This window comes from Sander lucioperca, chromosome 7 (genome assembly GCF_008315115.2).
Source record: "Sander lucioperca isolate FBNREF2018 chromosome 7, SLUC_FBN_1.2, whole genome shotgun sequence".
Taxonomy (NCBI): Eukaryota; Metazoa; Chordata; class Actinopteri; order Perciformes; family Percidae; genus Sander; species Sander lucioperca.
The window spans coordinates 10,348,112-10,373,632 of NC_050179.1; the positions used below are offsets into that span (position 1 = coordinate 10,348,112).

The window sequence follows — 25,521 nt, forward strand, 5'->3', positions numbered from 1 at the left end:
TTTTTTTTTTAACGTTTCTTCTTTCAGATCCACTTGCGATCCGTTCCATTCTAAACAAACAGCGCATTTTATGCCATGTCATGCTTCGTCCTTGTATTATTCTAAACAAATTTCTGTAGTTCAAACAACTCTGAATTGTAGTTGAGAACGTCAGTTATAACGGCCCACGTATTAAAAAAGTGTCGGGTTTAAATCGGGCTCGGGCTCATAATTACAGTTAATGTCTCGGACACAACGTGCTCGGGCTTGATTTTTTGGGCCCAATCTACGCTCTATGCTACATCCACACAGGTGATTTTATTTGGACTGATTAGACCACCTATCAGACTGCGGTTGACATCTCCCTGACTAACTCTTTAGCACCTGTGAAAAAAATTACTTTTATCATTTTTATTAGTACAGAGTCCAGACACCTGAGCAGAGGTCAAGCTAAAATAACTGCTGTGTGCAGTGCCTTTAAAGCCACAGAAATGTTCAGCTGTATTGGATTCCATAATAAGATCTCAGTAAATGTTGCCAATACTTAAGCCTTCTGCTAACCGTAGCCAAAGGCTAAAGATTTAACACTTCACTGATATTAACAGATTTTATTCATAAACATGAACTTGAATCACAGTATGCTATCTCAACTGGCTATATGCATTTACTTTCCTTAGGCGTCATGTATTACCACATCCAACCAAAAGTTGAAACCTACACATTTTTTTCCTTGAACCATTTTAATGCACCTGAATAAATCCATACATAACAGTTCTACTATAATTTACAGTCGGTAAACACATTATACAAATGAAAGTTTTACTGATCACTTGGCAAAAACATTTAAACGTTCACATCCCACTCAGTTAAAATACACACCCATTTTCAAGTACAAGTCCAAGGGTTAAGCATCAATTTCACTTATGTATCACCATGATATTTTACATGCTAGTAAGAATATTCCTAAAAAAGTTGATCACCATTACCTGTAGGCATGTATTACCTAACACAGTAAAACAACCAGAAAAACATGTTACTTTATTGGAAACCAGCTTTAAAACAAAGATCAAACTTTATACAGCAACGTGTATCAGTGTACAGACGTTACTTGCCTCCAATTGGAGGAGAGTGCCACACAGCAGAGCTGGTACGTTTAAAATAGCGAGGCTTGCTCTTGTAAAAGATGTTTTCCAGTTTTGGTGGTTCAATTGTTCCGAAGAAAGAGTCTAAATCAGGAGGGTTGAAGTACTGCTTCATAATTATCTGCTGCAGATTGTGACCTGGGAGGGGAAAAATTAAAATACGACATGCATACAACATGAGACTGACATCACACTGTGATACAGGGAAAAACCTGTAAGCTACGCGCTATCTATCTATCTATCTATCTATCTATCTATCTATCTATCTATCTATCTATCTATCTAAAATAAAGCTACAATAGGACAATTGATGTTTGAAGAAGGGGTTTAGGTGTTAACCTAGTACATTACAAAAGACATTACTAAATTGGATTCATAACAACGCCACAGCAGTCCAGGTATATTGAGTCTGATGATCATCATAATAATAAATGACAGTTATAATAAATCATGCCTACCTTCGGCCCAGGATGGAATAGGTTTCCTTGGGGCAGACTCATCATCAGTAGAGTCGTCACTGTTTTGGTCCATCCCGTAATCCTCTGCACTTTTGGACATAAAGGGTTTTTTGTTGCCCGTTGGAGTGATAGAGTACGATTGTGGCGATTGCTGCAGAGAAGAATAAAATACACGTTATGAGGCTTTACGCTGATGAGAAATTATTTTCATTATGTTTTAAGACAGAAATGTATTCAATACATGTGCCAAAAAAAAAAAAAAAAAAAATTGTACCTCAATATCCACGGTCACATTAAGGCCACCACCTTTTCCTACAGGCGTGCTCATTACCGAGTGCTGCAAAGATTAAGAAGAAAAGTGGTGAATATGTCTTTCACTATTAACTAAAAATTCTTGTTGAATTCTAGGCCTCTAGTCGTACAATGGATATTTAGTTAATCTCGTGTGCGAGGACGTACATGCACTACTGTCACACTATTTCACTGATCAACAGGTCCAACATATGCTGCAATGTGCCAACAAAGAGAGGGAAGAAGATTGCAAGCTAGTAATCCTGGATGTAAACCGTGCCAAAAATAATGGTGTTTTTCCCTATGGACATATCTGAAAAGGTGAGGTTGTCCTATTTTCAGGGTCTAGACTTTTAAACAACAATATACATCCACAACAGGTGGCACCAAATAGCAGTAACCTGAATGTGTCCCTCCTGACCGGAGAAGTCAACCAAAACAAAAACGGTGCCAGGGGGCCTGAAAGATGCTGAGACACGGTGAGCGTCCTGAACAAAGTGGCTCAAAAGTAGGGCAAGTTAGCAAACAAATGAAAAGTTCTGATGCCAACTTTAAGATGATGGTGATAAACGCAGAGTCGTCATACAACTGCCGAGCAGCGAAGAAACATGGTGTTACAGAATGCAATGTACAGAGATGGTGGGTCATAAAAAAAAAAAAAAAAGGCAACAGTCAAAGAAAAGCATACCATGGTCCCCAAACCGGCAGTTTTCGTGAGATTGACTGGAGGGGGTGTGAGAATATATGATTGATAAACGAAATGAGGGACTGGATCACTCGTATGATTGACCCACCGGCATGGTAGATGAGCTGGCGCCAACATCCGAAACTTTTCACTGTCGCAAATTCACATCGCTGCCGGTGTAAACCGTTTTGATGATATTGCAATTATTTTGCATGTAAGGTTAAATTCCAAAGTGTTCCACGTTTATCCTGTTGATAAATTACCAAAAGTAAAAACTGATTTTCAGAGTGGCTATGATTAGTTTCTTACCTCGATATCCACAGTCACATTCAGGCCAGCAGGAGGCTTCATTACAGAGGGAAAAAACAGAGGTACATTAAGCTACAAAATGTAGGCTGCTACAGTATTATGCACTTTAAAGCATCTGTTAACCATAATGTGGATAATCTAATAACATATTGATTGCGACTATTTGAAAAAGTGTTCAAAAGCTAAGTCTTGGAATAATCAAACTAAGTAAATAAAACCATCTGCATCTAAAGCTTAAATTTAACCCTGAAGGTTTACCTGTGCAGTAGCAGCCTTTTTAGCAGCAGCTTCTCTCTCTTTGGCAGCTTTCTCTTCTGCAGCTAATCTCTGCTGCTGCTCCTAGTGGAACACAGAAAAGGCACATGAACAACCAGACGGCCGAGCAGCCAAAATAACAAACCCAGAGCTGCTGAAAATTTGAATATGTTAACGTTAAGAAAATGAGTGGACTATTTCTCCAGAGAGTTGTTTCATGGGGGTAAACATGGACATGGTAGTCTTGCTTTGCCAGACCATCCACACGCTGCGGAGTGGAGGAGGGTCTGGCTAGTCCACACAGCATTCCGGGATGGGAGAAAAACGTGGTCTGGTTTATTGGCATTTCTTTAAACCAATCACAATTGTCATGGGCGGCGCTAAGCTCCTCACAGAGCCGCTGTAAAATAGTCATGCAAGAGAAGATAGTCTAGCTAGCTAGTCTGGCTTTTTTAACCCATGGGAAATCATGCGTTTTATTAATTTGCACTGTCCCCTTTCATAAAATAAACTGAACTGTCTCAATTTACCCTGCAGAGATCTGAGGAGCAGTTAGTCATAGTCCTCAAAAATCAACTGGAGTTTAAAATGCCAACACAAAGAAAGCGGAAGGAAACGGACATCGGCGAAAATACATGCATCCGGCGGAATTTCCTGCGGCACCAGAGCAATCCTGGAAGTGGATTGCTCTATGGATATAGACTATGGACATGGTAACTTTGGAGGTCCTTGTGAAATTATATGCCACAACAAACTAATTTCCTGAAACTCCTATTTGACCAATAAATGGTCATTAAACAAGGTTTCTGCAGGATTTACTAAGTTCAATTCAAGACTTTTTAACCCCATATCAGGATTAACCAAGTGATGAATCAATTACGTTTTTTTCTAAAATCAGCGCTCGCCCATTATAAAATGAGATTCTTAGCTATTGTACAGGTCTGATGGTGTTGACTACACAGGAGTATTAAACAGCCTCCTGTGCACACAATCCACTGTCAGTTTACAGGCGTGTAATGTCACCCAACAGCCCAGAATCAAGGATAAAAATATTTATAGCTAACATTACTGCCTACAGCAGGTAAGAGAACAGCTTTTGAGGAAAATGACTGCAATGCTAGGAGGTAGAATAAAAAAAAAACACCAGAATTTGAAGTAGAGTGAGACCTCTTCCTGCAGCTCTTCATCTCCCCTCTCCTGTAGGAGTACTTATTCATTTCATCCCAATGCTGCTATATAGCTGCATTTCTATGAGAATTACTATCCGGTTTTCTTTGTAAAGCCTTTTGAGAGGACACTGAAGCAAGGCTCTAGTTGGGTACATAAACATGAACTTGAATTAGCTGCAGCCAGGAGCTAGGGTTAGCACGAGGCTAGCCCAGCAGTCGCAGCCTCGGTCTCTGGCCCTCGTAGCAGGCTGCTGCCAATCCCAACAGGGCGACAAAGGCGGTGTGAGAGAAAACCAGACAAACAAGCCGGTTTTTATGCTAGGTTACAGGCTTACCCCAGAAGACCAGCTCCCCCCACTGTTTACACAGCAAATGTCCGCTCCCTGGACAATAAACTGGACTACTTATAAACATAATTTTGTTCCTCTATGTACTGTATATACAGTTATGTTCAAAATAATAGCAGTCCAACATCACTAACCTCAAATCAAATTTTTTGGTAGAAGTGATATTGATATTTCTCTAAGTGTTGTAGAGTCATAGAAAACCAACAGTCATGACATGCATGCTGCTCATTCTGTGTAACTGAATCTGTAATTGAAAGGGGCATGTTCAAAATAATTGTTGTGTTCAATTAGTGAGGTGATTGATTCTGTGAAGAAACAGGTGTCAATTATGGCCCATATTTAAGGAAGGAAGGAAGCAAATGTTGTGCATGCTTGTTATAGTGCATTTCACACTGAAATACTCAGCAAAATGGGTCGTTCCAGACATTGCTCTGAGGAACAATGGACTGATTAAAAAGTTGATTGGAGAGGGGAAAACATATAAAGAAGTGCAGAAAATTATAGTCTGCTCAGCCAAAATGATTTCAAATGCCTTGAAATGGCATCCAAAGCCTGAACGACGTGGGAAAAAACGGTTAACTACCATTCGAATGGATCGAAGAATAGCCGAAATGGCAAAGGCTCAACCAATGATCAGCTCCAGGAAAAATCAAAGAAGACTTAAAGTTACCTGTGACTACTGTTACGATCAGAAGAAAGCTATGTGAAGCAAAGCTATCAGCTAGAAGCCCCCGCAAAGTCCCATTGCTGAAAAAAACACATGTACTGAATAGGTTGAAATTTGCCAAAGGACACATTGACTGGCCAAAGGAGAAATGGGGCAGCATTCTGTGGACTGATGAGAGCAAAATTGTTCTTTTTGGGTCTAGGGGCCGCAGACAGTTTGTCCGACGACCCCCATGCACTGAATTCAAGCCACAGTACAATGTGAAGACAGTAAAGCATGGCGGTGCAAAAATCATGTTATGGGGATGTTTCTAATACTGTGGTGTTGGGCCTATTTATCGCATACCAGGGATCATGGATCAGTTTCAATACATCAAAATACTTGAAGAGGTCATGTTGCCTTATGCTGAAGAGGAAATGCCTTTTGAAATGGGTCTTTCAACAAGACAATGACCCAAAACACACCAGTAAGCGAGCAAAGATTGATGTTATGGAGTGGCCAGCCCAATCCCCAGACCTCAATCCCATAGAAAACGTGTGGGGTGACATCAAAAATGCTGTTTCTGAGGCAAAACCCAGTAATGCAGAGGAATTGTGGAATGTAGTTCTGGGCTGGAATACCTGTTCACAGGTGCCAGAAGTTGGTCGACTCCATGCAACACAGATGTGAAGCAGTTCTCAGAAATAATGGTTATGCAACTAAATATTAGTGCAGTGATTCAAAGTAAAGCAAACCCTTGAGACATTTTTCAGTTTATACAGTAAATGTTTGAGTTTGTAAAGAAAAATGCAAATACTGCTATTTTTTTGAACAGCCTAATATTCCTTTTTCTTCACTTTCTGTAAAGGTATAACACAAACCTGATCAATTTTGGTCATGTTTTGATTTGGAATTGGATGTGCAGTGTTCCCAATGCATTGATATTTAGGGCTGCAACTAACGATTATTTTAATAATCGATTAATCTGTCGATTATTTTTTCGATTAATCGGATAAAAACAAAAACAAAAAAAAAACATTTACATCAACTCAATACATACTTACATGTATGTTGTTTTAGTTAATAGTTGTGTAAAGGTTAGTAACCCAAAGAGCAGACACACACACACAAAGCTTATTCATTAAATTATTACCATCATTGTAGCAAGTGCAAGTTAAGTACATTTGTACCCACATTTAAACACAGCTTAAGATGCCCCAAAAAGAACTTTAAAATTAAATTAAAAAGTACAACACACAAATATGTACGTCAACAATAACTGATATGGGACAAAGCACAGAATATATACATGACAATAGATTGAAAAATGAATGGGCCAAAAAAGGTCTTTAGTCCTGCTTTACTACTGTTATTAACGAGCTAACGCTAGCTTGTCATGCTTGTCAAGCTGGATAACGAATAAACACCACACCAGCACCAGAAGAGGGACGTTACATTCCTCACTTCAAAACGGAACAAAAGTAGGATTCTGTAGTGACTTTACCCTGCTGTTGAACTCCCTTCCTCCTCATCAAGGACTCCAACATTACGTTTTAGGTGCTGAATCATCACCGTGGTGCGCCCGTGCCATGCCGTGTCGCTTTTGCTTATCTTGCAATTAACACGTTTTTGATTTATTTAGTGTGAATGCTCCCACACTTTGGATGATTTAGGTCGTACTGATTTCTCTGCCTCTGCCATGTGTTTCAGAACGTTAAGGGTCTCTCTCCGTATTTCCTCTACCCCCGCTCTGCTCTTTTTTTTTTTCTTTCGCTCCGCGCCGCACAGCACTCAACTCAATTGCTTTTATCTCCGCGACTGAGTGGCGTGTCGCACGACACAACGAATCGATAATGAAATTCGTTGCCAACTTTTTTAATAATCGAATTTTATCGATTTTATCGATTCGTTGTTGCAGCCCTATTGATATTATGTAATTAAAAGCTATTCTAAAGGATTTTGAGCATTATTTACTTTTTTAAACATACTGCTATTATTTTGAACACAACTGTAGATTGACAAATTCTTCTCTAATGGTTTAGCCTTGAATTAGCTGCAGCCCTGAGCTTTTGGCTAGGGTAAACAGAAGTTTCACCGAAGGACAGCGCATCTGCATTGGTAGAACAGCCAATAGGAACGCTCCCTCTCTGGGGAGACTTTGGCCCTGTGATTGGCCAAAGGCCCCCGTTACGGGATAGATTTACTAAAGCATGAATAAAGAGCCAAGGAGGAAATGCATAAGTCTAGTAACTCTCAGACCACATGCTAAATGATTATTATGGTATTTTTGCCCAAAGACACCAAAAAAATAAACTTCCTACCCTAGCTTTAAGACCTTTCTATAAACACATCACAATGCTGAAATTTGCCTGAAAATACTGTGTTCTAAACATGACGGTGTCTTTGTTACGTTTCTTGGCTGGTCCACTATCACCGTTTAGACACTTTTAAGACATTTTAGTTCCAAATTTCAATTTCTTACCAGTCTTCTTTTTTCCTCAAGCACCTTTCTTTTCTCTTCCAGTTCTCTCCTCTCTTTTTCCCTCGCTGCTCTCTCCAGCTCCCGTTGCAGAGCGAGAGCTTTTTCTTTTTCCACTCGCTCCCTGAAAACAAGACATCAAGTCAGTAAGGCAAGGCGGCTTTATTTGTATAGCACATTTCCGCAACAGGGCAATTCAAAGTGTTTTACATAAAGCATTAAAGAGCAGTTAAAAATGATTAAAAACTCATTAAAAACAGATAAAAGAATAAAATTTACAGTGCAGTATAAGAACAAGTTAACCAAGTCCAACTCGGGCATCCCAGAGGACTTTACCAGTTCCAAACTGGTCCTTCTTGCCACCCATCTTGGCGTGAAAAGAGTACTGTTATTTTTAATATATATATATATATATATATATATATATATATATATATATATATATATATATATATATATATATATATATATATTATATATATATATATATATATATATATATATATATATATATCACTATTAGTCTTAGTTTCTTTCTAGGAAAAAACTTCGCAAAAATCCTTTGTTATTAGTGGTCTTATTTCAACCGTAAATCCCTTTTATATTCGTAAAAGGTTGTTTATTATTAAACCCACACAATGCAATCTGGAATAACGACAAAAATGTAGTCGCAAAATGAAAAACAGATATAGCAGAATATATAACAGAATAAGAGTTACGGTGCAGTATAAGAAATTAAGAAATTAACAATCCACCCATCTTGGCATGGAAGAAGTACTTTCATTTTAAAATATAGTCGTCACTATAAGTCTTAGTTTCTTTCTTGGAAAAACCTTTGCATAAACCTTTTTTGTTTAAATTCACATTTTGTAATTAGTGGTAAAACAAACTTGAGTAAATACAATACAAAAAAAATAAAAAAATACAATTAAAATACCTCTTTTACTGTCTTCACCAATGCAAGTTTCAGTTACAGCTTTACTTTAAAAGACTACTTAGTTTATAAAGTAGTAGTTAACAATAGTACCATAATACATGGTACTATTGTTAGGAGAATTAAAGACAATAAAATACCTTTCAGCAGCAGCTAGTCTCTCCAGCTCTCTCTCTCTCTCCTGTTCTCTTTTCAGCTCCAGCGCTCGGCGAGCCTCAGCCAGCTTACGAATTCGCTGTTCCTCCTCCTCCTCGGCCTTCTTCTTAGCCATTAACTCCTGCTGCCGCTTCTCTTCCTCCTTAGGTTTTAAAGAACACACAAGAAAAGCCTGATTGCAATATGTAATGGCAAAAAAAAAAAAAAAATGAATTTACTAAAAACAATTTTTTTCCCTACACAAGAGATGATTTTTTTTTCTCAGGGTAAAAGTCATCTACACTCTTCAGAAAATGTGATATGGCTTCAAATGAACTGGAAAGTGCTCTGCATGCAAGTATTTAATAGTGACATTTTGCTTTATGCTACATGTAGTCTGTAATAGCAACAACATTCTTTGCAGAGGCACAAGATTGATATAGGGCACCAAACTAAGCGCAGCTCCAGCAACAGAAATGACTACAAAAATGAATAAAAGAGCGTTGTCTCACTGCTTGCTGAATCTTCTTCCTTTTAGCCTCTTCTTCCAACTTCCTCTTCTGCTCCAGCTCCTCTTGACGTTTCATGGGCCCCTTCTTCTTGGCCTTCTCGTCTGCCTGACGCTGCACGGAGAGGCACAATACCAAGCATTAGACAAATGGGTTCCATCTGTTTTTAAGTGAACATACAGATTCAGAGTCACCAAATTTCGTGCATACCTTATCATTTTTCTCATCAATATTAGCCATTTTTTGCTCAATCTTCTTTTTCTTTTCCTCCTCCCTCTGCTCTTCTTTTACTTTGGCCTCAAACACTCTTCTAAGCCTCTCATCCCTCTTCCTAGAACAAAAAAATTTAAAAGTTAAAAAAGAAAAAGAAATAGATTACCAAACCTTTTAGTCAGAGCAAGTAAAGAGGTTGAGTGTTAACCTTTTAAGTTCATCCTGCTTCCTTTTCTTCTCCTCCTCCATTTTTTTCATTCTTTCCTCCTCTTGCTCCTGCTTCTTCTTAAGTGCTTCCAGTTTGTGACGCTCTTTTGACTGAGAAATGAGAAAATAAGGATTTAGGAAAATCGTGTTGACAGAAATCAGCTAATTAGAACCCGTTGTAATAGGTGCCAAAAGAACCCAAAGTAGCAGGTGGAGTTCATTCATGTGGAAACAGATCACCATACCAGTTGAGTTCACGGTTGAAGCAAAAATCCATCCTGACAGACTGTTATTGCCATGGTCTTAAAGAGTTAAATCAATTTTGTGCTAAGACTGCTGAACTGCAGAGGTCTTCCCGTCCTTTGATCATTAGTCTCCAAACTACTGTGTGGACTATTTCAACAGACTAAGTGTAGAGAAAGACATCACTGCAAGTCATTGTTAAAATAACAAAATACAGACTTGCAGCCATCTTTAAAGCCTACACTGCTCACGGAAGAGTAATACTCAGGATATATCTTGTGTACCTTTAAACAAGCTACATTACCCAGCAAAACATAGCTCCAGTCATGTCCATGGTATTTAATGTAACAATAGTTTTATCTGACACACACAGCAGAGAGGCAAATACCCAGCACATCATTACAAGAGTCCCCCAAGAAGCATAGCTGAATGCCACCTGATTACAAGAACAAATTGCTCGTCAAAACACGACCCAGACCCCAAAATGGCACAATGACATTAGCTGCAGTGTGATCTCCCCACCAAGTACATTTCAATCCACTGACACTAGACACCGTTTAATGAACGACCCAAATAGTGAAATGGCTTCTGGTTCAGATGGATTTTTACTTCAATTTCTACTTCTGAAGATGTGTTTCAAAGTCAACAAACAGTGAGGTTACCAAAGCCATTGTAGGTGGTTTAAAGGATTGTTAGATTAAAAGATTGCAAAGAATGAGCTTTAGTGACCTGTGGGATCGGAGACGCCATCACTTAGAGTGCTAAAGTGCAGTTTGGGGTGTTGTTGAAATACAGTAGCCCCTTTCACAAATAGACCCTGCAAAATTGCAGGGCTCAATTATTGTGATATGGTTTGAGTCATGTACATGTATGTCTGTAGCATAGAGTCTGGTCCTACACATAATTCGACTTTTGAGTGATTTATCCGGGAAAGTTGCTGCTTCCGTTCTTTCTGGATAATATATGTTGTTTGTATATGTTGTTTGTATACCTGGAGTGGTAACAAAAATAATTTCCCCCTGGGATTATTAAAGTATTTCTGATTCTGATTCTTACTAGAGCTCAAATTTAACAGAAATCTCTCTAAATCAAACTGATTCACAAAAAACAATTTACATGTGGAAGTGTGAAAGGGGCTTCTCTACGGTATGTGGTAAATGAGGAGAAAGTTACACCGTGGGATATTAGACACCATCAAATGACCACAAACAACAAACCGTGCTTCCACATTAACTTACCACTATACCAACGCTTAACTGGGGAAGGGGAGAAAAAAAAAAAGATCTAAATAAGAGGACCACATAATTTGATAGCTCAAGAAAAATGTGAGCCATAATATTTAAGAACACACACTCATTTTTAATACAACAATTTCAATTCATTTTGAGACATTTTCCCTTGTTTGTGTGTGCTACAACATGTTCTAAAGACATCACTCTTTGAGCCAGTGCATTTTAGTCAGTACGCTGAGATGTCTAAAATTGTTATGGCACCAATCTGGACCCATTTGGAAGCATCAAATACAAAAATGTGGGCAAAAATACAGCAGATCAAAATCGTGTCCTTTTCTTTACTGAACTCTACTGTGCTTTGTCCCCCTCAGCCTGCCAGCGTTGCAGTCGGGCTCCACAGTGCGAACATACCACTGCATAGCAAAGTTGTTGCTTTGCAAAGTCAGGCGAATAGCTTACCTTCGGATCAACCTTTAGAGGAGTGGTGTGTTTAATGAAGGATTTGATAACAGCAGTCCGGCCGAGGGAATTTGGAGCCATCATTAGCATCTGATTCTTCTGCACAGTGTGGAGAAAAGATCTCATGTTTGGTCTCATTGCCTATGTTGTAATAAGAAAAGAGAAGAAGTTCCAAAAGATAACTATTTGATCCACTCATTAATTTGTACACACACACAGATATTTTCCATTTCTTAACCGTCGGCAAGATTTTTTAATCTTACACTTTGACTTTTCTTGGGAGGAGAGTGCCTCTTTGTGGGACTTTCCTCTGCAGTGTCTGGTGCTTTGCGTTTGGTACTCAGGCGTGAACTAGAGACAGAAATAAATAAATAAATAAATAAATAAATAAATAAATATATATATATATTTATTTATTTAAAGACAACACAGAATTTATTTAGAAGTCTGAACAAGTTAATGTGCTTTAGTCAGTCCCTCCAGAAAAACGCGATTATGCGATCGCATAATTCAATGCATAATCAGCCAAAGTCCGCATATTTATGCGGGGGGCTGCATTTTTTTCAAATACGCCGCACAAATTGCCAATTTCCACGCAAAATATGCAGGGCTTGCATAATTTCATATTCCGTCGCATTTTTTAAGAAAACGTGCCGCATAATCAAGGATTTTTGCCCGCAACAATCACAAAAAAACTCCGCATTTTTCTGGAAGGACTGTTTAATTTCATTGCACACATCAGACAGTGCAGTCATTTAGTAACACACAAATAGCACTCACCTGCGACCTGACTGTGGAGTCTGGTGCTTTCCAACGACTGAAACACAAACATGTAATTAGCAGATCCAAGTTACATATAGGTACAAAACCATCTGATACCATTTCAAGCTTACAATCAACCAGAACTATCAACTATAATCTAATTATAAAAAACAATTAATAAAATGGCAAGTTCCCATACCCGTTTTCTTGTTGGGAGTGCTCACTGTTTGTTCAGTGGTAAACAATGATGGGGGTGCAAGTGTAGCAGAGTTTGCAGCCACAGATCGAGTAATGCGTCCAACAGACGAACGTAAGCTCTGGTTAATCTGGATCTACATGTGTTTGATAAAAATAATGTAAAAACACAAACATTAGCTGAATTAACCGAATAACCAAAGGACAAATTCCATTTGACACTTTAATAGACAAAGACATATATTCATACCTCTAGAGTGTCCTTCAATTCTTCAGCTGCAGCATTATCCTCTGTGTCTGCACTAACAGCATCTAACACCCTATAACAGTGAATAAATATGGGTAAGAAACACTTCAAAAACAAATACAAGGATTAAATTCATGTCCAGTCGCATGTGACTAAGAGTAATTTAGCAGTTACTGTTGCAAATAGTTGAAATTCTAGATTCAAACACACACAGATTTTTCTTTTCCATTAAGCTGGCAATATATTCACCCAAGCAAAGAAAAATGTTAGTCATTACTCACGCCTCTCTATCCTCTTCCTCTGCAGAGTCCACGCAAGAGTCCTCTACAATCACAAAAAAAAATAGACAAATATAATATACAGATTAGTGGCAATCAAAGTGTGGAAGAATTTCTAATGTTTTGCATTTTATGTAATTATAAACCAAATATAGGTAATTTCTCACCATCAACGTTGCTGCTACATGTGGAGTTGCCCATGCGAGCCCCCTTCCTCTTAAGCATGGAACGGCGTGAGGCACGGCGAACAGACTCCTGTGTCATACTGTGTCGCAGACCGGCCAGCGAGTGACGTAGCTTGAGGGAGCACCGTACAGAGCTGCGCCGGGAGCTTTGAGCTGCGCTGGCTATTGCAATCTTAGCAGCTGTACGGCCAGGAGAAGGCTGCAGTTTTTTAGCAAACTCACAAGACAATCGGTCTGATGAAGAGATGCTGACAACAACCTCGGGTGAAGGTATCGCAGGTGGAGACTTGGCGGCGCTACATGCGTAGTCCGGCTTGTCTTCTACATTGTTCTCCTTGTAATTTTCGTCCACCTCTTCCAGCTCCGGCTTCTTGTTCTGCACCTCCTCAGTTTTACAGCTGCCATGTGACTGGCTCACATCCTCGGCCACCTCAGACTTCGTCTGTTTGTTTTTACGAGTGGTGCGTTTCGGTTGTGTGGTGGTGTTGGCTTCAGAGGTGGAAGCCTTGGGAATTGTCTCTTCTTCAGCAATGAAGTTCAGTGATTTGACAGAGGAGCCACGAAGGTTACTGCGCTTCCCCTTTGAAAATCTGGACAGGAACAGTTACAGAGGCACATCAGGTTTAAATTCAGGTTTGAAGAAATGTGTAACTTGATTTTACTAAAACAGTAATGAAAGCAACAAACCTTCGTCTGGCTTGATTTTCTTCCTGATATGCCAAGGATACACGCTTCCTGCGACTACTCTTTTTCTGAGATGGCGTTTTTGGCATCAATTCTGGTTCAGCATTAAAATCTCTGAAATAAAAAGGAAACAGCTTCACTAAACCTTAAAGACAATTCTTAAGAAGAATAACAGATTTCTGAAGATGAAAACTTGTAATGACAGACCTAAAAGGTTTATTTAGTGCGTTTTTATGACATTTCTTCAAACCTACCTTGAGAACATGCGGTTGGCCTCTTGTTGGATCTCCTCAAGCCAAACCATGTGGACATTATCAATGTCACTGGTGAATTCTTGTGTTTTATCATAAAACATTTCCATGAGGGATTGTACAGATGATCGTATGGAGTTCATGTTGACGGCCTGGGGTAAAGATTGCACCGTTAACCAGGACAAGCTGGAACAGACTTGAAATGATCTAGCCAACAGAAGCCATTTACATTTTGTTATGCATCAATAACTAACCAAACACTACTGCAGCCATTATCGACAGAGAACATGTTATATTTAATGGGGAATCTGAAAAGAGGTCCTTGTTTTGACAATGTGAATTGACACCAACAAATCATGTTTACCATACGCTTCACACAGTTAAAAAAATGCTAATCTTCCATTATAGCGACATAGTAAATAACTCACATTGACCGTTTGGTCATTTATCCTCATGTACAAAAAAGGGACGCGAGCACACATACAGTTTACTTTAAAAGGTTAACGTCCTTTAACATCACTTCCACAAAAAAGCAACTTTACTAAATTTGAACTAATATTTGAACTTTGCAAAGTTTGATTTGATAAAGTAATACTCTTGTCACAATCATAAACAAAGTAACAAAAGTAAATTCGCCAAAACAGTTGCATAAGTGTACCTATGCGTATTTATGGTTGTCTTTAGTCTTGCATTGTCAGATCCATTTTGCACTGGTCTTGGTAAATGTAGCTAATCGGTGCATTCAGTGTCCTCTGTTTTCGCGGACGGATTGGTATGAGCTGTAACGTTAGCTATTTAATAACAATGTGGTCGACAATAACATAACGTCGTTTTCATGTTAACGTTACAGCAGCACTGACACATCGTGTTACAATAAATACAGAGCACATTAAAATGTGTCTGACATAAACCCAAGCGTTTTATGATGTGAACAGAATTAGCTAACGTTCACGTTTCCCAGGTAACACATTAACTTACATTACATTAGCATGAAACACTCAAATGCGACCAACGATTGCAACACCAAAGAGTCAAATAATGCCAAGTGCTAACCTACTGTGACAGGCTTCCATAGAGATATGATGAATTAATGTAACTGAGTAGGTGACAACTGTTTTTTATTTTTTATTTATAACTGCTCTGCAATGTTAAAAGGCTAACGTTACTAACGTTATGTTAGCCAGCTAACGTTAGCGTTAACTTACCTATTGTCTTTGACGTAGAATAAATAGCGTTAACGTTACCTTTGATATACGTGTCTCTGGCAGGGGAATCCGATGCTCGTTGCTCCGCTAATTTTTAAAGTTAAATCAATCGCATACTGACGTGAAAATAAATGTGCTATAATGAAAGACTTTCCACTTTCCTTTATAGCTCGTTTAGACTAGCTACTGCAGTCCTGTCTTCCCCACTGACCCGCTGAAACCGTTTTACCGTGTTCAAAACTTTACCAGCCAATCCCGAGGAGAAGCTCAGTGACGTTTGAGGGGTTGTTCGATGTGTTGTTCGTGACTATCCGGAAGGGCGGACCCCGCCGTTCGGAACAATAGCGAGCGATGGCACGGGGTGTGGAAACCGTCAACACGTGATGACAAATCGAGCAAACCCAACAGAAGATCAGGGCGGAGTTACAGCGCTGCTCAGATTTAAATCAACCAATTGATATTTGGCAGGATTTGCCCCGCTCCGCCCACCCAACTCAAACAATTCTGACAGTTTCCTGTTCTTTTCTTTTTCATGCCATAAAACACGCAGAAATGTATTTTAAGAAACTCTAAAGTATAACCATGATGGGGCATTTTGAGAGGCACAAACTGTTTTTTAAATATATATATATATATATATATATATATATATATATATATATATATATATATATATATATATATATATATATATATATATATTAAGTGAAGATAAATTTGATGACCTCTGTCTGTCCTCCTGTCACATCCTTTCCTGCAGTAGGACGGTTGCTGCCTCCCTCCAGTAAACAAAGATTCAGGATATTTGAAGTCACACAACAAAAGCTGTAGTGATCCAGCTCACTTATACCCCTTTCCCACTGACCAAAAGAAAGACCACTAACATCTGGCTTTTGTGATTAGTTGGAAAGGTTACAATCAACATTCATTCCTGGGACAAATGACTGCAGTAGTCATAGGTATTTATCGTAAGGTGAACATTTTTTATCTGTATTGTTTTCTACTTACAACAAATCCACACAAATGCACAGAATGTAAAGAATTATATTTGAATAGATTTAATTGAAAATATAATATAATTTGTTAATGATTTTGTAACGTAGCAAATTATAATACTATATTATAATATTGTAAGAATTTCATACATTTTGTCCATGATTTCCTAAATGAATGGCAGCATACAACTTAGCTTAGATATAGAATAACTTGCTCAACATATATTTAATTGTGGGTAAATGGAATGATGAGGAGGGTCATGGTCTCCGTTTCAGAGAGGCCAACAGGAAGACGTCACAGCCAGTTTACAAACACACCCGGACTCTGGAGGAAAAGTTACCGGCTTCCCTGAAAATATAGATGTATGCAAGTAAATTAATAATAATCTGTTACTGCATCAGTGCCATTAAGAAATATGAGATATGAAATCAAGGAACAAAGTAAGGATAACACAGTTCTATATAAAATCACATGAGACTTAGTGCAACATGATAATTCACAGAAAAATACACACACATGAAATCAAACAAATTAATAAACTATTATAATAGTAATTATTAATTATTAAAGTAACATTTAATTTCCCCTCTATGGAAACATATCATGTATCATTTTGGATTGTGGTGCAGTTTGCACTCAAGTATATTATATTAATAGCATTTTGGCATCTTTTAATCAAATTATTGAGAAACTGAATTCCTCTGGGTGTCAATTGTTTTTGTAAACCAGCAGCTATATATCCTCCCGTGTGCGACAACTGCCATCACAGTCCCCAGATTCACTCGTACATACAGTCTACTGAATCACATTGTCTCACAAGGTGGCTACATTCAGACTGCAGGCAAAAGTGGCCCAAATCTGATTTTTTTTTTTGGGGTCAAGTGACCAGGTCAGACTTCTTCAGAAGTAGTGTGAACACTCAAATCTTGCCCAGATCAGATTTTTTCAAATCAGATTTAGACCACTTCCACATGTGGTCCTGAATCAGACCCAGGCCAGATTTTTTTCAATGCGGCCGCAGTGTGAACAACCAAGGCGGATTTGATGCGACTTTTACGTCAATCTACATCGACATTTGTCACAATTATGCGCCGGCGGGAGTTAGCCCTAGACACAGACAGTAAAATTAAAAACTTGACTAGGCATCCACACAGACCTCTGTAGTGAATTTGCAGCCATAACCCCGCAAAAGGCCAAAATAGCCAATTTGTCTCTCTTTCTCTTCATTCTTCTCCTCCTCAGCACCTGCTCATTAATGTTACGGCTGCCATTACACAAACATTTTGAAATAAAAGCAAAAATGCTTACTTCCTCCATAACCTCCCTAACTTTAGTGCAACAGCGTGCTGCGTCTGATGTCATTGTTATTGTTCTTTTGCGCATGCGTGTCAGTCCGAAACCGCAAACAGTTCACACTGGAATCTGATATAGGCCACATTTTAAAAGGTAATGTGAACAGCCAAACAAAAAATCGGATCTGAGCAAAAAAATCCAAATTAAGCATTAAGACTTGCGGTGTGAACTTAGCCTAACAACCCCTGGAGCCCCCAGTTTTCTCAGCTTTATGGGAGTCGTGATAGTAGACATTACTATCATAAAAGCCTGTCTGTCTTTTGCCACTAAAAATTGCTCTCCATTATTTTCTCCCTGGATAAAGACAGATGGTGCCATTTCTAGAGTTGCTATCACTGCTTGTTTTTGCTTGTGTTACCTGGTGTGAGAGGGATTTTAGTTCCTGATGCCTTCAGGATAACCTGCAGATCACAGGATTGAGTGCTGCCAGCACTGTTTGCCTGTTCCCTCAGTATGATACAAATTTCGTCTTTCCTCAGCAGCCAGTCCATCTGACTGCCCAGGTAGTTCACACCACGGACGCAGAGCTCAGAAATGTCATTAGGAAGAACAGGGGAGAAGGCCAGGCATTTCTTCTGAACTCTAGAAAAAAAAAACACAGCATGTCAATCTTTATGTTACTGCCTAAGTGCTGTGTACATATTTAGGTGTCTTTTTATTGTTAACTGACCTGAAGCCAGTATAACCAAACAGCACAGCTTGCAGGAATCCCCCCATCCCTGTAAGAAAATTGACTGCACCAGAGCCATCTGATGATTCACTCCATACCTGAGAGAAGAGGTAATCACACATTCACTGGATATCCAGTAAAGAGGCATTTATTAACATTATGTGGCTGTGTGAGTCAGAAGGACACCTGGAACGGTCCCTGGATGTTTTTGAAGCACTTCTCAAGTAGATGTTGAGCTTTCTCAGCCTCCCCCAGCTCCAGCCAGCCGATTGCAAACATACCCTTATAATGGAAAGCAAAAGCATTGGAACAAAAAATACACTAATTTATAGTAAATTAACAGCAACAGGCTTTTACATTCAATGCAAGGAGACACTGTAAAAAAAATAATTAATAATTAATAATTAAAATAAAAAATAATTATGTGTACGACAAGCAACTAAAAACTAACTAATAAAATTAGACTAACTTATTTACCTGACAGTTATTGATACTAGTTACTTGCAGATCAAGATTTTACACAACCTGTGATGAGCTTTTAAAATAAAATTGTTATAGAAATGAGCTCCACCTCCACCAGCCTCAACATTTAATTTGGTTCTAATACTTAAATCCTACAATAAAACGCTGACAGGCCATTCTACAGCATAACAAGTACTTTCACTTGGTGCAGTAGGTAAGACTTATAAAACTAACTTTCTGTCATATTTGCTGAAACTGACCCTATGTTCCAGTAGAACTACATGAAGCAGGTCATTTAAAAAAAAAAAAATCTGGCTCCTCTGGCACCACCTACAGCCTGTAGTGTGATTTGCAAAAATCCACCGCTCCCTGTTCAGATGCACCAATCAGGGCCAGGGGGGTCTAACTCCGTGTCAATCACTGCTCATGCACACACATTCCTTCTCCCTTGTGGGGGGAGGGGCTTAGGAGACCGTTTTGGCCTCTAGCGGAAAGGGGGGGGAGGGACTGAGAAGTTGTCGATGTTGTACCTACAGCACCTTTAAATAGATTTTGTACTTTAAAGCTGCATTCATGTTTTTTTTGGCCAAGAAGCTGTAAATACATTGATTTAATGTGTTAGCAAACAGTTGCCTTTTTCACATCCAGCAGTTACAGAGCAACATATAACAGTCTCCTATATGCTGGGCAGGTACCAGTGTTTTATCAGAAATCAGCTGCTTGCTGCTGAAAACCGTGCTAATGAAAGCTGTGAGAGTCAACCAAAACAATAAAGTTGCAAGCCATAAAACCAAAGAAATTAGCTGGAAAATGTGAGAGCTGATCGGAACTCCTTTCACATATGTGTACTCATTTGATCTTTTGTTAATATAAAATATTGATTACAGTAGCTCTAAGTAATATTTTGAATGCAAGACTTTTACTTGTATTGTAGTATTTTTTATATTGTAGTATTGCTACTTTAGTTAAGAATCGGAACACTTCCTCCACCACTGCCCAGTTTTATTTTATAAATAAGTGTAATCTTAAAAAGAAAGTACATTCTGCAATAAATCTCTAATACAGTCACATACAACATGCTGTGTCTTACCCATGTCATAGCTGGACCATTAGGGTCTGTTACTAGCTCATACGCTTCAAGGTCATTTCTCCTGATCTCTGGGGACATTTGCAATCCAAGAGGATAACCCAACATCACTGTGTCTGCCTGTTTCACTGGATGACCTGTGGGTACAAAACACATTCTGACCGCATGTTATGGACATCATTTTCTTCTGCAGTTCAGTGTCAGAAAGGAACAAAAATGAACCTTTGATATAGCCATCAAACTCAGGATGGTACTGGGCTTCTTGGTCAAAAGGTATTTTGAGGTGTTCGGCCACTTCTTGCCATTCCTTTGGTGCAGGATGTTGGAGGCGGTCAGCCAATTCCACAGCAAACTGGAGACTGACAAATGAGAAACCTTTTGTATTATTGGTAATCATGAGTTAATATGCACTGCAGGGAAATATTCAAATACTAGTACCTGAATTTGGCCACTGTGTTTGTGTACACAGAGTTGTTGACATTGTAATAATACTCATCAGGTGGCATGACACCTGAATGGCACAAAAGGGAAGTGCTTCATAATATTTTCATAGAAATAGTCATGTAGTTACATATTAAAGATTACATGCATATCATACAGTTATGCTTCCAAGTTAGCCACAACATTTTAATTCACATCATCTTTTTAGGTATCTAACATGTATAAATATATTAATACATAAATCTGCCATTACAATGGCAATATAAAAAAGTGAATAAAATATATTATAAAAAAAGGTCTTAACAATGAGAGCCAAGTTATACCTTATTACAGAACTTGTTTTGTGGGTTTTTCCAGTAGTAGATGAGAGAAATCAGATGTCTTTAATTTAGCTTTTATTAAAGAATTAGCCTGATAACCATGTAAAGCTAAAACTACTCGGTATAAATACCACATTTCCAATATATATATATATATATATATATATATATATTTTTTTTTTTACCTAAGAGATGGTACTTCTGTTCCTCAGGGTTCCATGATGCTCTAGAAACCCAGTAATCAGCCACACCGTATATCACCTCCCTGCCCCGGCCCTCTGTGAACATGGACAGATCCTGCAACAAAGAGCTCTGCTAGTATTATCACACAGGGTGAGACACTGTGACGATGAGTGGGGACAAAGAAGCGTACCTCAGTGAGGTAGAGATAGTGTTGGAAGGCCAGGGTGACATCTCCATTTATGTGAATCTCTTGTTGTCCATAAATGTCTTCTGGACACACCTCCCTCCCTGACACTGCACTCTCCCATGGGAACTTCAGTCCCTGTGAAGATAACATCTTTTCTTCAGAAGACTCAGACACAGTTTCATGGTTATTGTTAAAATATAGAACAGGAACACACACACACACACACACACACACACACACACACACACACACAAAGACAAAGAGTATCAGCCTATATCCAACACTGCTGTTATTTTGTTATATATATACACACACACACACACTGTATATATGGCTGTTTGAGGCTAATGTTTTGCTAATAAAATAGGTAACTGTTAAATTACTGTTGGGCTAACTGTTGATGTGATGTATTTTACCTATTTTGTAGACTTCTATGTTTACTAGCATAATTTATTGTGTTGCACTTGCTATGGGGACTCAGCTAGTTTAAACGTTTGGGAAATGTGCTTATCTGCTTTCAGAGATTTAGATCAGAAGATCGATACCACTCTGATGTCTGTATGCTAATTATAGCGCTTCAACAAAGTCAATTAGTTTAGCTAGGAAACAGCTAATCTGGTTCTGTACAAAGATTAAAAAATGCCGATATTAACTTGTTGCATCTTATTTGTTTAATCCATACTGTAACAAACAGAAATTCAAAAAGAGAGCCAGGCTACAGGCTAGCTCTTTTCCCCTGCTTCCAGTCTTTCGCTAAGCTAAGCTAAACTAAGCTAAACTAAGGCTCTGCTTCTGTAAATACATAGTTACAACACCTTTGCTCTAACTTTTGTTTATTTTATCAATTTTGTTTTCTGATTTGTCACCCCTACCATTGAGTTCGTCATATTTTTTTTAAACAGTTTTTACAATTTTACAACTGCAAACAAGACCCAATCTTTTCTTCAACCTTTGTTGGGAAAGTGTTCATTGCATATTGTGCACTTACATGCATAGTCAGTGAAACAGAGGAGTTTTGGTGACACCTATATCCCACTGATGATCATACTGATAATCATACCTTGAAGCCCTGCTTTTGGGCATTGTCTTTTGCGCCATCTATAGTTCCCACCCTGTACTCTAGCACAGCTCGGGCTAGCTTGGGGTAGAAGAGGGCTATGCCAGGATACATCCAGATGTCCTGTTAAAGGAAGACAGGGTCATCATACAACCCAAACAAACAGCATGTAGAGCTAACCATCCACTGCCACTAGCCTTACCTGGTCCCAGAAAACGTGGCCCCAGTAGTCCTGACCATCCCCACCATTAGACAACCCTCCTGGACTGACTCCACCAAACGAGCTGGAGGTGTCATGTATAGAAGGGAAGGCACTGAGGAGGTAAAACATGCAGCCAATCAGAGCCTTGCAGAGTCTCTCTGACCCTGCCACCTCCACCTGGCTCTCCAGCCACAGTTCTTTCCAGGCCTTCTCGTGAGACGGACGCAGGTTACCAGTCGCCATCAGATTCAGGCCCTCGTCAAAATTGGCCTCAGCAGTGTCTAAACTGTTGGCCACAACCAGGATGAAGCCCCAGCGAGCCTGGCTCTGCTCTGGAAGCAGTGTCAGAGTGGGGGGTATGTGGGTCCAGATAAGGTGCACTGTGGGACAGGAACCTCCTGGGAACTCAGCAGTGGTCACTTTTCCTTGGATGTGACTGAGGGAGAGAGGGATGTTGACTGTGTAAGATATAATACTTGTACTTTATAGTGCATTTTACACATTTTTGATAACCTTACCTTCCTCCTTTGTAATCAGGACCAGACTCGAAAACAATGTCTTTGCTCTGAGGCGTGAATGAACTGACCAGCCTAACAGTGATTGGCTCCTCTGAAGTCATCTGACGCACCAACAGAATCTCCATCACCATTAGGTTGGGGTAGTATCGGTGTGAATACAGAGATTGTGTGACTGTTACAATCGCTGAGCTCAGAGTGTGGGTAAAAATGCCTGGATGAAAAGATGAGACTATTACCAACGATAACTCTTCACAACACAGATTCCTGCAACCAGACAGTCAAACACTGCAGACACTACCTGTGTGGGTGTCCAGGCTGTAGGTGTGCTGGGCTGGTTCATCTGTCTCAACCTTCACAGTGAGAGGACAGGGGACATCTGCCCGGTGACAACGTCCCCCTTCCCCATTATATACACCACCCATGTGCATGGTATTGCTGTACACCCTCCATCCCAGAAGCCCATTGGCCAGTGGAGGGAGGAAGCGCCGGTCACTGGGTAGAGTGTCGCTGGAGAAGATGTAAGGGTCTTCGTCACAGGACATTGCTATGAGGTGGTCTTTACTTGGAAGTCTGGTTTTCTCCAATGCAGTCAGGGTTTGTTGAGAGGGTCCTAGTTCTTCAACAATGAACAATTATCTCACTTTACTACAAGTTAGCATGGTTTGAAAACATCTATATTTTGACATCAGTCCTCTATTTGCGATAGTATACTCGCTCAATGAGACTATAATGGTTATGTGATGTATTTATGCAATATTACTGGACTAAACTAAAATATCTCAAGTTGCATTGGTATGAGACATTAGATCATTGCTAGAAACATTTAATGTGGAACACACACACACACACACACACACACACACACACACACACACTTTTCACATGTTCCTGCCAGTAAATGCTATTTGTAGATTGTGTACTTTGGAACTTTTGTGTCAAGACGTGTCAACCTAAGACATCATCAAGCAAATAGGTGGACAGAAAGTTTTAAAAATGAGCACCCAACAAAACAAAGAAAAGACACAAACTCCTCAATAGTTAAGCATTTCTGAAATTAATAATTGCTTTGTATACATTCATTGGCAACAATAATAAACATTCAATCTCAGCGATCAAGCTAAGCCACTCCTGAAAGTTAGACGTCAGTCTGCATAAACGTCCAGCATAATTCACATACTACTACAGTGGGAATATTTCACTCTCACATGAACAGGAAGACGCATCTGTTTCTGCAACAAAGAGGAGTTCTGGAAAAAAAAAGAAGCAAATTGAAGATAAAACCTGCAGAAGTTCCCAAACTGCTTGTTCTATAAAGTTTATCCTACAAAAAACAGCTTATGTGCTGTAATTCCCTTTACAATTCATGTCTACTGAAAGCAATGAACTCATAAAGTTGTTGATAAAGTGAGTCCAAGTTAGGAGTGTCGAGTATCAACGCTGTAGGAGGAGGCCATGTAGCCCTCTATGCTGCAAAGAAAACCTGGACATGATTCTGGGTCTGCTGGAAGAAATGGTATGGATTTCATGTGGCGGATAAAGCAGAATAGATAACACCACTACAGATTGAACATGCTCGTTAGATTTCAGTGAAATGTCACTAAAGTGCACTTATCACACTATGTATGCAAAATCCTAGCTTTTATGAAAAAGGCTTAACAATATAAATATACACTTTAGTTTCAGTTACAGTTGGACAGTTTGAACAGTCTTGTTACAGGTTGTAATGGTTGCCACTTAGCGTGTACATATTCATAATTAAAACATTAGGACCACTTGGCTGTAAAAATAATCTGCAGGTCACAATGAGAGGTGTTTAGATTTCCATCCTATCTCTTCCGAGAAGAATCACATCACTCTCTCCAAACTAAATCATGTCATCTCCACTACAAGTCGCTCCAAACTCCCTTTTTACCTTTTTTGCTGTTAGCTCTTATTTTACTCCTTACCCAATGAATCTACACAATCATTTGGGACAAAGTTTTTTCAGTCAGGGCCCAGAGCCTCTGGAACAAACCGCTTGAGGTTGGGGAAATAGGACTTCTCTTCTTAAAACGTGACACTTTTATGGGAGAGCTTATTCTGAGTTCAATTTAACTGGATTTTACTTGAGTAGTACTTCTGAGTGATATTTCTTTTGCTAATTTACTGAAATCTGTTGGGTTATTTACTCATACGTTTGTTCCATTGTGTGAAGCACTTGTAACCTGGTTTTTCAAAAGTACTGTAATGTTATATTATGACTATAATCAGGGTTGTAGGCAGGGCTGCCCCTGTCTAAATGGGGGCAATGGGTGGAAGTTATTTATGCAGCCCCACGACCAACATTTTTTTAATTTAACATAGTACACCTGGGGCGGCCGGATAGCTCAGTTGGTAGAGCGGGCACCCATATATAGAGGTTTACTCCTCGACACAGCAGGCCCGTGTTGGACTCCGACCTGCGGCCCTTTGCTGCATGTCATTCCCCCTCTCTCTCCCCTTTCATGTCTTCAGCTGTCCTGTTGAATAAAAGCCTAAAATGCCCAACAAATAATCTTTGAAACATA

The 25,521-nt window shown here is 39.2% G+C and overlaps 2 protein-coding genes across 7 annotated transcripts; both read right to left on the reverse strand.

Annotated features, from left to right (window-relative positions):
- Nucleotides 1-368: 368 nt before the first annotated feature.
- On the reverse strand, nucleotides 369-15,779 carry LOC116038494 (inner centromere protein). Of its 4 annotated transcripts, none has more exons than XM_036002809.1 (21): nucleotides 15,539-15,779; nucleotides 14,298-14,440; nucleotides 14,047-14,157; nucleotides 13,342-13,949; nucleotides 13,178-13,220; nucleotides 12,900-12,969; nucleotides 12,654-12,786; nucleotides 12,473-12,509; nucleotides 11,956-12,043; nucleotides 11,693-11,833; nucleotides 11,240-11,257; nucleotides 9,760-9,869; nucleotides 9,549-9,669; nucleotides 9,342-9,452; nucleotides 8,835-8,992; nucleotides 7,764-7,884; nucleotides 3,123-3,203; nucleotides 2,865-2,900; nucleotides 1,854-1,916; nucleotides 1,580-1,730; nucleotides 1,011-1,259 (listed from the first exon to the last, which is right to left on the reverse strand). In XM_036002809.1, the coding sequence occupies exons 2-21, from the start codon at nucleotides 14,435-14,437 to the stop codon at nucleotides 1,084-1,086; spliced, it is 2,517 nt and encodes an 838-aa protein (XP_035858702.1). In that variant the 5' UTR covers nucleotides 14,438-14,440; nucleotides 15,539-15,779; the 3' UTR covers nucleotides 1,011-1,083. The 4 variants fall into 4 exon arrangements, with proteins under 4 accessions (XP_031138819.1, XP_035858702.1, XP_031138818.1 ...); XM_031282958.2 differs by having other exon boundaries at nucleotides 14,298-14,446; nucleotides 15,539-15,730; XM_031282959.2 differs by lacking the exon at nucleotides 15,539-15,779 and having other exon boundaries at nucleotides 369-1,259; nucleotides 14,298-14,437.
- A 762-nt stretch (nucleotides 15,780-16,541) lies between these two features.
- Nucleotides 16,542-24,460, reverse strand: pgghg (protein-glucosylgalactosylhydroxylysine glucosidase). Of its 3 annotated transcripts, XM_036003460.1 has the most exons (15): nucleotides 24,334-24,460; nucleotides 24,181-24,222; nucleotides 23,274-23,591; nucleotides 22,976-23,186; nucleotides 22,458-22,893; nucleotides 22,259-22,378; nucleotides 21,202-21,333; nucleotides 21,014-21,125; nucleotides 20,506-20,578; nucleotides 20,290-20,426; nucleotides 20,071-20,204; nucleotides 18,705-18,800; nucleotides 18,519-18,616; nucleotides 18,207-18,430; nucleotides 16,542-16,843 (listed from the first exon to the last, which is right to left on the reverse strand). In XM_036003460.1, the coding sequence occupies exons 3-15, from the start codon at nucleotides 23,515-23,517 to the stop codon at nucleotides 16,767-16,769; spliced, it is 2,094 nt and encodes a 697-aa protein (XP_035859353.1). In that variant the 5' UTR covers nucleotides 23,518-23,591; nucleotides 24,181-24,222; nucleotides 24,334-24,460; the 3' UTR covers nucleotides 16,542-16,766. The 3 variants fall into 3 exon arrangements, with proteins under 3 accessions (XP_035859353.1, XP_031139181.1, XP_035859354.1); XM_031283321.2 differs by having other exon boundaries at nucleotides 24,181-24,451; XM_036003461.1 differs by lacking the exons at nucleotides 24,181-24,222; nucleotides 24,334-24,460 and adding an exon at nucleotides 23,849-24,173 and having other exon boundaries at nucleotides 23,274-23,744.
- Between the last annotated feature and the right edge of the window lie 1,061 nt (nucleotides 24,461-25,521).